We start from the raw sequence: 14,231 nt of genomic DNA on the forward strand, positions 1-14,231 counted from the left end.
TGGGCAAGCATGCCATGCGTGGGAGGAAATGTCCGGAAAGTAGCATTCCCCTGCTTTGTGGGAATGACGGAGGAATGGTGGAGCTAGTTATACAAGAGAACATACTCAGAGGAGAACTGGCAAGCGGGAGTCTATCCAAAATCCTGTAAACATCCTCTCCATATTTTGATGATTTCCCAGATTGTGAATTTACCTTCAACTGTAGAAACCAGATCTTAACTTTTCCAGCCTCCCTTTCCACTGGAGTACAGATATTTGACTTGTGAGACACCGCTTGGAAGCCAACTCCAAGAGGAAATGGGCAGGACCTAGGGCACCCACATTGCCTGTGTGCTGGGCAGAGGCAGAGGCAGTTCTGGGGATGGACCTTCCTGACCAGGTTGGTTCTGTGAACAGATTGTGGACAATGTCCGTAAAAGCTCAGCCCAATATGTCCCTTTAGCTCTTCTAAGGACACTGTGATCTTTCTAATACCTCTTAATAAACTGACTAGAGTGGATGCAGGGAATAGAAGCTGGAGTCTTCATCATGCAGTCAGAGCTGAAAATCACGTCTGAGAGTCAAGATGAGAATCCAAGATGAAAGCAAGGAAAGTAGGAAACCAGGAGAATGATCTTTTCTTCTTTTTTAAAAAATTTTATTGGAGTATAGTTGATTTACAATGTTGTGTTACTTTCTGTTGTACAGCAAAGTGAATCAGTTATACATATAGCCACTCTTTTTTAGATTCTTTTCCCATATAGGTCATTACAGAGTATTGAGTAGAGTTCCCTGTGCTATACTGGATGGACCTAGAGATTGTCATACTGAGTGAAGTAAGTCAGACAGAGAAGGACAAATATCGTATATCACTGATATGTGGAATCTAAAGAATGATCTTTTCAAACAACCAATTTTGAGATTAATTGATTTTTCTCTATTGTTTGCCTGTTTTCTATTTCATTAATTTTCATTCCTATCTTTATTATTTACTTCTTTCTATTTTTATGAGCTTGATTTTCTGTTTTTATAGCTTCTTAAGGCAGAAGCCTACATCATTGATTTGAAACTTTCTTCTTTTCTAGTGTAAGCATTTAAAGTTATCCTCCTTCTAAGTGATACATAAACTTCATCCCACAGATTTTGATATGTTGGGTTTTCATTATCCTTTAGTTAGAAATATATTCTAAGATTTCCAGTTTGACGCATGCATTAATTAAAGTGTTTAATTTCCAAACATGTTGGGGTTTTCATATTCCTGATATCTTTCTATTGATTTTTATTTTAATTCCATGGTGGTGAAAGAACATACTCTGTATGATTTCAGTCCTGATGAACTTATCGAGGACTGTTTTATGGCCCAGGAGATGGTGTATCTTGATAAACTCATAAGCACTTGGAAAGACTGTGTGTTCTGTTCTTCTTAGGTGGAGTGTTCCAGAAACATTGATTAGGTCAAGTTGGTGGAAAGTGTTGTGTAAATCTCTGTTCTTATGATTTCTGTCTACTTTTTCTATTAAATACTGATAGAGGAATATGAAAATCAGTTTGGTAACTTTGGATTAGTCTAGTTCTCCTTTCATTTTCATCAGTTTTTAAGGTTTTCTTTTTCTTTTTAATATTCACAACCCCTTGTATCAGGTATCTATTGCGGTGTAACAAATTAGCCCCAACTTAGCTGCTCAAAACAACATGCGTTTATTATCAGGAATCTGGGTATGGCTTATCTGGGTGCTTCTGGCTCAGGTTTCTCACAAGTCTGTCATCGAAGGGTCAGCCTGGCCTGTATTCACAGTCATCTCAAGGCTCCCAGTTATCTTCCAAGCTCACTCATGTGGCTGTTGGCTGCCTCAGGTCTTTGCTGGCTCTGGGCTAGAGCCTTGACTAGGGGGCCTATCCACAGAGCTATTCATAACACGGCAGCTTTTGTCCCCCTGAGGGGACAGAGAGAGACTTTTGTAACCTAATCTTTAAGTAAAGTCATATCACTTTTGCCACATTCTGTTTATTATTATTATTATTATTTATTCTGTGATGTTAGACTCAGCCCATACTCAGGGGTGGGGGGTACAGAAAGCTGTGAACAACAGAATGTGGAGATCATTGGAGATCATCCTGGAGCATCCCACACACTCTTCAAGGCACTCAAAACAGAAAGAGATCTCAATATGTATACCTATGGAGACATATGTAAAAAAATATATGTACATACATATACATACATGTGTAAATATATACATATTTGGTGATACTGGATTGTCTCATGGCATCTGGAAATGCTAAGCAACCAGTCCTCAGGAGAGTGAGGCTCAAGGCAGCTATGGGGACTCTGCAGCAGGAGTTTGTCGATGGTCCTATGTAAGCTCTCGTCATTTACATAACTCAGAATTCATCCTCCATGTTCATATTTCTTAGTCATAAATTTCAAGAGAATCTGATTGGACCAGCCTGGGATAGGAGTTCATAGCCAATCAACTATGGCAGGGAAACAAGATCATGGAGGATAAAACCCATGACCAGAGGTCCACCCCTGTGGGCAAGGGAGCAGTGTTCATAGAGGGAGGATGGGTTATATGCCAGGTATCACCCTGGTGATGCTCACAGGTAGTGCTTCCGTCAGAATACGTTGGCAGTGGCTGAAGCCGAGAGTGGACTGGCTCAGGGGAGAAGATCTACCTGAAGACCAGGGGTCTTAGGGGGCAGAGGAACATTCATAGTAGCCCTTGTGTCCTACCCATGGTCTTTGTGTGGCCCAGGCTCAGGCCCCACACCTTTCTGTACACCTCAAAGAGATCAAAGGTCTCTGTGCACCCTGTTAATGACCAAAGGAACTTTGGTGTCCTGCCAGGGTCACAGAGTAACCTAAGAAGAGGAGTTTGGCTCAGGGTTGGACTCAAGTCTTAGGTGTTGGACTGTGCCAGCAACTGTGGCCTCAGGAGGCTCTGAGCACTCGGCCTCCTCAGCAGGCAAGAGGAAGTGGTTCTGTGGTCCCACCAGATGTTTCAAGGCATGGGCATTATCTCCTGCCACCCTGGGCTAAGTTTGGTTGTTTCAAATATTTGGCAAGTGCAAAAATTCTTTGGATGAAATATGACCCAGGGCTTGATGACTTGGTGTCTCTGGTCAGGCCCCACTGGCACAAGTGATGGTCTAGGATTCCTTCTTAGCCATATATAGAGAAGCTAGATCTGGGGCTGAAGCAGCTGAAAGCCTATTATTGCTTTTTTTTTTAAAGAGAAAATTCCAAGCATACCTAAAAGTAGAGAGACTGGCATAATGAACCCCTGCACCAATCACCCAGCTGCAACTGATCAATTCATGACTAATCTTTCCTCTATAACCCTACGCACTGCCGCCATTTACCCTGTAGATTATTTTGAAGCAAATTCCATCATATAATTTCATTCATAAATATTTCAGGATGTATGTCTAAAAGATAAATTCTCATTTTAAAAAATAAATAACCATTATCACGTCTAAGATAATTAAAAATTCTTCATCAAAAATCCAGCCAGTATTCCAATAGTCCCTTTTATTGCCTTTTTAATGTACAAACTCTAAAAATTAAAATTGGAATCCCCCCAACTGCTTTTAAAAGCATTCATTGGTGATAATATTCACAATAAAATATATTAAACCATGAAACAAAACAAAAAAAAGCATAAATGATAAAAAGTTTAAGTTGTTCTTTACAATGTGATAAATCATGAGAAACTGAAACCAGTTTCCATCATCTTTTTTCAGGCTGCTGCTTCTTATTTTCCAAGAAGGAAAGAAAAAAAGGTTAAAGCCTGAAGTTGTCATTAGGGCTATTAGATCATCCCACCCTCTCTCCTTCCAGCCACAGGAGAGATTACAGTTCCTCAGTCCCTTAAAGTGAGGTGTGGCCACATGACTTGTTCTTACCAAAAGTTGTGAGTGGAAGTGATGAAATGTCAGTTCTCATCAGATAATTTAATTTCCATTACAAGCCCCTCTGAAGCATTCTTTTCACCATGCTATAGTGAGTGACTCAGGTTACTCCATCACCTGGGGTCCTGGAGGAACAGGTAGCAGATGAGAGAAACAAATTTGTTGTTTGAAGTCACTGAGAGTTTGAGGTTGTATGTTATCAAGGCATAACCTGGCCTACCTTGACTCATGCAAAGTGTTTAGGCTTGAGCAGGTGATTTCAGGGAAGGTCAAGCAATGGCTAATAACCTTTTAGCGAGAACCCTCTTGAGGGACCATTGGATTCACCTCTTATGATTTTACTGAATTGATCTGTGCTGTTGTTTAGGTAGAGCAGTGGAATCTTAATTCTTCGGGCTTTGACATTATTATAAGCGGAATACAATAATTAAAAGAGCACCCTGACAAATAAAACACCTTAGATGTATAAAATATTAAATGGACCTGAAGTTGAAACAAAAGATGAAACCCTGGCCTGGAGCGTCATGTCTCTGCCCTTCCGTTACCTTGGACAGCTCCCTTCATTTCTGGGCCTCGGTTTCCTGTTCTGTAATGATAATCATTATTACAAAAGTGACACTACTGGGCATCTTACACAGGCTAGATAGTTCCGTGGAACTTAATTTATTTAATCCTTACAACTAGCTTTCAGTAGTTAATTTTTTGTACCATTTTTAAAAACACAAAACTGGAAACATATTTAGAGAGGCTGCATAATTGCCCAACAATAGCTGCACATGGAGGGGGTACTTCCAAAGCCATCCTCAACTAAAGGTTTAAGGTCCATTTCTTGTTCTAAAATCCTGTGGATTTTTTGGTGTAAGGCTATTCACAACTAGTAAAACCACATTGTCAAAAAGAGAATAATGTTTTCTCCAACAAAAAGAATCGTTCTTTTATTTGCAATCATATTTTCCATCGTGTGACAGAGCACATACTTTATGAAGATCAAGGACTCTGCTATTAATATTCCCTGGCCTGTGCACTATCAAAGGGATTCAAAGCATCAAACCTTTATGATAGAATTCAGATGCTAACCATAATGTAGACTAACTCTGAAACACAAATATTCCCCCTGAGAGCTTGCGCAGACTTTCTTTCCTTTTTTCTTTTTCTTTCTTTCTTTCCTTCTTTCCTTCTTTCCTTTCTTTCTTTCTTTCTTTCTTCCTCTCTTCCTTTCTTTCTTTTTTTTGTAAATTCTTTTCTTTTTTTATTGAAGTATAGTTGTTTACAATGTGTTAGTTTCAGGTGTACAGCAAAGTGATTCAGTTATACATATATATATATCTACTTTTTCAGATTCTTTTCCCTTATAGGTTATTACAAAATATTGAGTATAGTTCCCTGTGCTATTCAGTAGGTCCTTGTTGGTTATTTATTTTATATATAGTAGTGTGTATATGTTAATTCCAAACTCCTAATTTTTTCCTCCCCCCCTTCTCCTTTGGTAACCATAAGTTTGTTTTCTATGTCTGTAAGTCTATTTCTGTTTTGTATATAAGTTCTTTTGTATCTTTTTTTTAGATTCCACATATAAGTGATATCATATGATATTTGTCTTTCTCTGACACAGACTATTTCTTTGCTGACACCTTTCTTTTCAGAATAATTCAAAGACTTGTTAATTCATGGTCATAAAGACATTTTGCCAGACACGTTATATGGTTTTACAATACCAGACTTACAACACCAAATTTAACTTGTGGTTAAAATATTGGAAATTAAAGTAGTGATGTTTAGAGAAGGTAGAATTCACTTTATGGAAAACACTGCTTAGGCGTGTGTGTGTGTGTGTGTGTGTCTGTGTGTGTGTCTGTGTGTGTGTGTTACAGCTATGATATCTGCTCTCAGACCGCCACTACCAGCTCCATACATAATGGCCAATTCTTGATTCCCCATTTAGGGAACTCACACTAGACTTGGCAAAGAGAATTGTGTCTCTCCTTCTGCATCTTCATCTCACCTAATGTTATTATTTTACTGTCATACATTAATGTTTTAATTTTGTTTTTCATCATTTCTGGTCTCCATCTGAGCATCTTAAATATATTGGTCCTCATCTTAACTGAATATTCCTGAAATCTTTACAGTTAGGTTAAATAATAGGGAGAGGTAGGAACACCAAAGTCTGTCAATGCACTGTTCAATGTCATTACCCCGCCTCCCAGTGGCTTTCCAAGGCTGCTAATTAACACCCGACCATGATATCGTAAGTACAGGTGAATGATTACTGAAGTAGGTTTCTTTAATAATGGTGTTCAGGAAAGTTCAGAAAGTCAGGGCAGCCTAAAATTCCATATCAAAGTTCTTATTGAGTATGAGAGAGGACAATGGTACAGGAGGTGAGAGGAACAGGGAAAATACTGGAGGTACCCTCTGTCCTCAAGAATATTATTTTCCTCCTTTGAATGGAAAGACCACCAAACCACATGAAACAGCTCAAAAAGTTATAGGATTAACAGGTACTGGAGTCTGTTGAGACTTTGAAACGGCAGGCTGAAATTTTGGTTTATTTCCAACTAGGCTGTTTGCCATGGAAATGTTTTTTGAGAATGCTAGAAAGACTAACATAGGCTTGTAAAATGTGTCAGTTAGCTTGGAAGGAAAATGTTGAACAAAACCATAGTTAATTCTAGCATTTAATGCAAAATGCGTATTCGTAGAGGTGTAAATGTGGTAGCAGTTACAGTCATCGATGAGGCCTTAGTTCAAGTAAATTTGGAAACTGCAAAGGCATCTAGTTTTCTTGGAATATCTGAGTAAAAAGCTTCTAATAGGATGAAATCCACATAAATCGTGGGCTCAACCCACCATCTCCCAAAGCTACTATCCTCATCCTGCAGCATGAACCTTTCTGGGGTTTATCTGCCTTACCCTAGGCTACAGCAATTTACCTAATAATTGAACAGACTTAAACCTGGGGCTTCATGAATTGATTTTTTTTCTTTTTAAGAATAATGCCATGGAAAACCTACCAAGGAATAAGGCACGCAGCAGACAAAATGAGCAGATTACTCTGTGTATTAAAGAAGATTGTCAGTATGCTACATTTCTTCTTATTCCCTTATTGCTGTGGGCTTTATTCATACTCTGAACTAGATGAAAGATAACTGAAAACAAAGGGAAAACAGTAGAAGTTGCAAAGGCTGGATAAATAAAGATATTGGTGGAACCCAGAGTTGCCTTCATTTAATTCTCCTCCTCATCTCTCCTTTGGTTCACTCCCTCCTATTACATTTTGTACCTATCTATCTTATCCACTAAGACTTTAAGTTCCCTTGAGGGAAAGGACTATGTCTTACCCATCTTTATCTTTTGGAATTATTCATTCATTCATCCATACATCAGTCATTCCATAAGTGTTACTGAGAGCCTAATATATTCCAGAAGCTTGGGATACATCAGTGAACAAAACAGATGGAGGTGAAAGACAGATCAAGACAACACATAATGAATAAGTAAATTAAATAGTATTATAGAGAGTGATAAATTTTATGGAAAAAGAAAAAATGAGCACAGGGTGAGGAGGATTGGGACTTGGGGTTGGATATATTATTAAACTGTAGTATTAACAATGGTGATCAGAGTATGCTTCGCTAAGAAGGTGATGACAGAGCTAAGACTGAAAGGAGGTGAGAAAGTGAGCCAAGCAGGGAACTGGGGGAGGAGAAAGCACTTCAGACAGAGGGAAGAGCTGGGACATAGGCCCTGGAGAAGAAGCATCCCTGGTATGTTTGAGGAACACAGTGGAGGTGAGTTCAGCTGAAATTAACTGACCCCAGGGGAGTGCAGTAGAAATGGAAGTCAAAGTTCATGGGGGGCCAGATGGTGTAGAGCCACGTGGGCCAGCAGAAGACCTTTGGTTTTTACCCTGAGATGGGAGCCACTGCAGGAGGGACACGAGGTATCTTATGTTTTAAATGGTCATTCTGCTGCTGTGTGGACAATAGACTATAAACATGCAAATTTATGTCAAAAAAGAAAGCAAATACCACCAGAACTTAAAAAAATAAAATCAAAGCTGAGTTTATATACTTGTCAGGCAAGGAAACACATCAGTGAAAAAGTTTACTAATTCATGAATTGGGAAAAGTCAGGGTTTTTTAAGTGCTAGAAAGAGGAAAGGGGGGTTCATGGGGGTGATGCTAATCTAAGATTGAAAACCAGCACCCTCATAGGAAAGAACAGTGCTGGATCAAACAGGGAACTTTGTTCACTGGGCAGAAACAAGTCTTCAGTTAGGTCTAATAAGGGTCTGGCCTAGGGGTCACTCAAAGTTCACAGTCCTTTATCAGCTTCAGTTGGTTTGAACCAGTTGCGGTATAACATAGCATCCCATTTTGATATCTCCTAGGCAAGGGCTGTAAGTGGAAAATTTTCCTTTTACAGTTGGGGACAGAGAAACCTGTTAGGAAGTTCTTGCAGAAATCCAGGCAGAAGATGATGGGGCTCATCCCAGAGTATACCATGGAGGTGATGAGAAACAGCAACTGATGGTTGGAGTTGCCCTGGAGACAGGAAAAGCTGTGGGTGGAAACGGTTTGGGGAGCAGATTAGGAGTTCATGTGAGTTTAAGATGTCAAATAGATGCAGCAACAGGGACAGTGAGGTCTGGCTGGTGACATAAAGTTGAGACTTGAAAAAGAGTATAGATGGTGTCAAATACCAGGAGCCCATGTGCAGTCAACCACTGAGCCAGTGAGATGGAGCCCTGGGGACTCCAACAGTATTTTCCCCTCCAGGTCCCAAATTTTAATTCATATATATTTTTATTGCAATGAAAGTATTCTTGTAAGCCTCCTTAGCTATTTTGTGGAATGAAGTGGGAGTATAAATCAATGATCATTGCAACTTTCACTGTGCCTCATATGGTGTTTTAATTTCCCCCGATTTATTAGATATCATTATACAGATAAGGAAACTGAGGCCAGAATAGTTGAGTAGTTTGCCTAGCATCATGTAGCTAATAAAGGCTGGGCTGGGATTTAAGCCCAAGTTCACCTGAGTCCCTTTTAACTCTGCTTCCGATAGTTTACTAATCTGGGTAGAGAACAAAGTTGACTAGAAGGTGAGGAGTCCCAACTGTTTGTAGTTCTGGCATGTTCCAACTTAGTGCAATAGTCTTTAAACTTGAGCATGTATCAGAATCACCCAATGGCTTGTTAAAAGACAGACTGCAGGACCTCAACCCAGAGTTTCTGATTCCACATGGCCGGGATGTGGTCTGCTAATGTGCATGTCTGATAAGTTCCCAGGTGATGCTGACGCTGCTGGTCTGGGGACGACACTGTGAGAAGCACAGGTTTAGCCGCTTTTCGCTGATTCTGCCAGTGAAATAGCCTGCCAAATGCCCAGGTCTCTCTAATTCCCCAAAGGGGATTAGAGGGGTGTCTGCTGCTAATTGGAACTTCAGAAGGGTCCTTGGTGATAATTCCTTCGCTTTTTTTTTTCCTTTTTTTTGGCCGCACTGTGCAGCTCGCGAAATCTTAATTCCCTGACCAGGGATCGAACCCGGGCCCCGGCAGTGGAAGCTCGGAGTCTTAACCACTGGACTGCCAGGGAATTCCCAGTTCCTTCAGTTTTAACGTAGTTCTCTCCTTCCCAAGGCACATGGCTGTTGGGAGAGAGGGGATGATGGGGTGATGGCGGTTCAACTCCAGGTGCTCTCCAACACAGTTTACCAAGCTGTCCAGTAAGTTCTTCTTTTATTATTATTCTCTCAGCAGTCTCTTTGCCCTTTCCTGGGAACAAACTTCCATCATCACCCTTGTGACTCCCAACATCCATCAGGCACAGGGGGGGTACAGGTATGGTGGGCCCTAAATGCTTACACAGCTATTGGGGGTGGGGGGCTTAAAGAACAAGAATACAAGCTTATAAACACACAATTAGATGCAGGGCCTTGGAAGAAACTTGTGCAAGAGAGGGGCCCTAAAGCTTAAGCTTCATTAGCTTCATGGGAAATCAGCCTCTGATCAAACAGGTCTGTATATGTCTAAGCTCCAATTATAGCCATATGCTTAGTTCCCATGGGGCTCTTGAGCCTCAGGCTAATCAGAGGATGTGGTCGATTCCTGTGTAAGAGAACCTGAGCATTTCATGGTTGAAGAGGCTTGTCTGCCCTGAACCTGGTAGTCGGTGAAGGGCTGCTGAGTCCTTGTGCCGCACATTGAAGGTAAGTTTTGACCCAGCTAAGGCAGTTACTTATCCTTGGGCTTGATTTCTTAGGTGAGTTAAAAGCCTTCCAGATACAAACATGGAAAAGCCAACTTAGAGATAATACTAATTATTCCTATTTAATTATATCGAGAACAAAATTCGATTAAATTCTGACTCTAATATTCAGAAAAGTAAAAGTGCTTTTCAAAAATCAGGGTAAGGCTATTAAAATATAAAGTGCTTGCTTGACAAAGAAGACTACTGCATAGGCTAGCACTTTGAGTTTCTTTTGTAAGTCTTCCTGAAATTTTATTTTCCCATGTAGTTTGTTCCAAGACCTATTAGGGGTGGACTTGGCCTTCATACGAGGATTCACTCAACAAATCCTCCTAAGCATAAGCAAACGGCTCTGTAGTTAGGGGAAGTTACTAAGATAGTTACTAAATTAGGAATTAGGGGAAGTTACTAATTGATTAAAGAGGGAGTTTGTAGCGAACAGCCACGCCCACGAAGAACCTTGACCTAAGATGAAAAGGGCATCTAAGAGGCATGAGGTGGCTTCCTGAAGGAAGAGAGACCGCATTTGTGTTGAGCCTTGAAGGAAATATGTGAATAAAATGTCTTAAGAATTATTCCAAGACGGAGAAAGCCAGCATGAACATTGGACGCTGTTCTGAAGAACAGTCTGCCCTCTGCCTCCAGGGACACTGCTGCTTTACACACACACACACACACACACACACACCCAAAGGGCTTTCCCGCAGCAAAGTGGGCACAATCCAAGGGCAGGAGGATTCCATTAAGCGTTCCTGGGTTTCATGTCTTGAAGGCTACAAAGATGAATAGAGCAGGTCCGCGTCCCCAAGGCAGCGCCACCAGGAACTCAATCAGGCCGTGGGTATTCTCGAAGCGGCTGCGAGGCGGAGGTGCGGCCAGGAGGAGTCACTGGAATGGATTTTCCGCGCTGGGCCTCGAGGTCTGGACGCGCGCTCAGTCCTCTAGAAGGCTCTCGCATTGCAGTACCAGGGATGCAGGGGTTCGTCCCCTGCTCACAGCAGCGTCCCAGCCTGCCCCAGCGCCCCACAGCCCCTCCCCGGCCCCGCCCCCGTACCAGGGCGGCTGCGCGTCCAGGCCTCCCGGTCCTCACGTGATCGCCGTCACTGCCTCCGCGAAGCCTGAGCCGCCATCATAAGTCCTGGCGGCTGGGCCCTGGCCTGCCTCCCTCCTCCTCCTCCCGGCGGGCCAGCGGTGACGGGTTGGGGGGGTGCTGCCCTCGTCCCGCCTGGCCACTGAAGCCGAGGGCCTCCGAGGGCGGGACGAGGAGTTCCGACCCACGGACCCCGGGGCGGGCAGACAGACGGGCGGGCCGCCCAGGTGACGACACGACGGGGGCGGTGCCCAGGGCTGCGCCCCGCCCCTCGCAGGCCAGCGCCCAGAGCCCGCGGCCCGTGCCCGTTTCCAGTATGGCCGCCTGCTGTGCTTGACCCGCGGCCTCTCCGCTTCGACTCTCCGTAAGCGATGCCGAGGCCGAGGCCGTGAGTGACACTCTCGCTCACACGCACGCACGGACCCAGACCCACGCCCGGAGCCCGAGCCCTGGGCCCGGAACCGCTCTCGCCCCCGGCGCCGCGGCCAGAGCCCGGACCACGGCTCCCGCGCCGCCGCCGCCGACTAGCCGAGAAGGACCGCGCCGGATCTCGAGCGCGGCGGCCCGCGGCCGGCAGGGATGGGGAAGCGGGCCGGAGGAGGAGCAGCAGGAGCCGCCGCCGCCTCCTCCACGTCCCCCGGGGCCGGTCTGGAGCCCGCGGCCAGCCGCGGCGGGGGCCCGCGGAGCGCGGCCGCCGGCTTCCTGGGAGCGCTGCACCTGGTGATGACCCTCGTCGTGGCCGCGGCGCGGGCCGAGAAGGAAGGTGGGTGTCAGCCGGCCGGCATCTCCCGGGCCCGGCCCCGCGGCTGTCACCGCGCCCTCGCGGAGGCCGCTGCCGGGCTGCGACCGGGGAGGAAGGGCTGCGGCTCTGGGCTCGGAGGGCGGCCGAGCGCGGGGCTCGGTCCGGCGCGAAGTTGCTCGGTCGAGTCCCGTCCCGAGCCGGGAACTTGCGGTTCGGATGCCAACTCGCGGCGTTGGCCGCACGGAGTTGCTCTTGTTCTCCGTGATTCCTTCCCCTCGTCTTCCCTCTTGTCTCCTGTCACTGCCATTTCAAAACTTCCTGAGTTCTCATATATTATTGCCACTTGGCTCACTAGGTAGGAGGGGCATATTTTTAGACTTGATTGCTGTTAATAGGCAAATTTGAGGACACTTTTTTTTTGGTTGCGGTTTTAATAGCGGCGTGCGAACAGAGCTCACTTTAAAATGTAAAAATAGCGAGACTGGTGGAGAGGCTTCAAGACAGCTTACCGAATTTTACTTTGCATTTGTTCAAACATTTTGTGGGGAGGAATCTTGTTTTTTCAGCTTCCCTTTTCAGTATCGCTTTGCAGTATTGATGATTGTTTAGCTAACAATTCTGTCTTTCTGTAGCACAATTCTGCTTAGCTCTCTATTAAGCTATTGAAAGTCTGTTTATATTTTTTACCTGTTTTAAGATACCTAATTGGGTGTCATTGTCTTTAATGTGAAAGACTTTAAAAACCAATGTCAAGTTTCTAGTTTGCAAACCTTTATCTATAATTTACAGTTAAGGGCTGACCCCTATTTTTAAAACTCTCGTTAGTATTGTATGACTGTAACACCGGTACTTTTACAGGGTTAAAAATCATTTTGTAACCGAGAAGACCAGATCTGTAATTTTGTCATTACTACGTGTTTTTGAGCCTGGGGAAATGAGTGACCACAGAGCCTTCATGAAGAAATCACTAAAAGTGAATGGTTTCTAAAAACCTAAGCAAAACTTGTTAGTTTAGCTTCTGTTTCACACTAAACTGCCACTGAAAGAAAATAATTTCTTGCCACAATGACTTTAGGGTTGATGTTCTTTCTACTTTACGACTAAAGTCACTTGCTTTTTATTGTTACTGAGGGCAACAGCAAAGCAAACCAAATTAATGTTAAAGTGCAATGTGTTTCAGTTTACTGTTTATTTTTTGGCTCAAAACAGTACATTCTCTCACTTAACTCTAAACAACCTTAGTCTGGGTTAACATAGGTGGAAGTTATTCAGAGAATTGCCATCTGTAGAAAGGATTAATTGACAGAGGCAAGATTATTTCCTGAATAAAATATTGCTGCTTTAGGACTAGTCAGACCTGGGGTTGTCATAGTTAATCTTTGGTTACAGATCTGCAGTTGGTTCTTGTGTGGCCATGGTGCCCAGCACAGCCTGGCATGTAGTTGGTGTCCAATAAGTCTGAAATAGTACAATAAGTTAACGTCTCCTTGAGTTTAAAGTAGTACTTGGCAGGTATTGTGTCCTGCTTTTTCTCTGCCTTTGCTTACCTTGCACAGTGCCAGGCACACAGTAGGCATTTAACATTTGTTTGAGTGAGTGATTATATTCATGGGTCATTAGCACAGGGAAATAAAATGATTGAGTCTAGTAAAACATTAAGTTTGTATTGTCATTCTGCTGCTTATTTTTCCAACAGCCATTTTATGTGCTAATTCTCGGTGTATAGTTAAGTAAACAGATCCCTTGTTTGAGAAATGTCAGCCTAGGTTATATTTGCTAATTTCTCTTTTGTATAGTTTATAAGTTTTAGTACACCTCTTCTAATACCCATAAATGTAAGCGTTAGGGGAGGAGAATACCTGCCAGGGTGTACAAGGATGAAAAGATGTGGTCAAATCAGCCAGAGGTCCTGGCAGAATCAGACACCTTTTGTGGCCCATGTTTTGTCTGGATGAACAATTTGGATGGAGAAATTAGCTATTCAAGGTATTGATGGTAATTATACTAATATAGAACACAGGACTCTGCCCATCATAAATGGATCTGGCTCTAATCAAATATTCCATGAAGGTAGCTCCAAAAATGGCCAGTGCTTTCAGCCTCCTTGCTGATCAGATTCTAGTAGTTTTTGTTTGAGTAGAAGTGAGACTGATTTTCTTACATGAATGTGATACCGCAAATTTGGCACCATTCACCCCCCAAAGGATGCTGTTGGGTTTTTTTCCAGAAAATCTGGGCAGATTTCTGAAGGTA

General features: G+C 43.2%; 1 protein-coding gene across 4 annotated transcripts in view; it reads left to right on the plus strand.

Moving 5' to 3' along the window:
• TMEM131 (transmembrane protein 131) overlaps positions 1-14,231 on the plus strand; it is a 277,433-nt gene that overhangs the window by 75,026 nt on the left and 188,176 nt on the right. For 2 of the 4 annotated variants that reach the window (XM_082356107.1, XM_082356110.1), the window contains exon 2: positions 6,884-11,999. The exons of the other annotated variants lie outside the window; for them this stretch is intronic. In XM_082356107.1, the coding sequence (XP_082212233.1) occupies positions 11,816-11,999 (184 nt within the window). In that variant the 5' untranslated portion in view covers positions 6,884-11,815. The remainder of the gene's footprint in view (positions 1-6,883; positions 12,000-14,231) is intronic. 4 annotated transcript variants of the gene reach the window in all.

This window comes from Balaenoptera borealis, assembly GCF_965194805.1.
Source record: "Balaenoptera borealis genome assembly, chromosome: 15".
Lineage (NCBI taxonomy): Eukaryota > Metazoa > Chordata > Mammalia > Artiodactyla > Balaenopteridae > Balaenoptera > Balaenoptera borealis.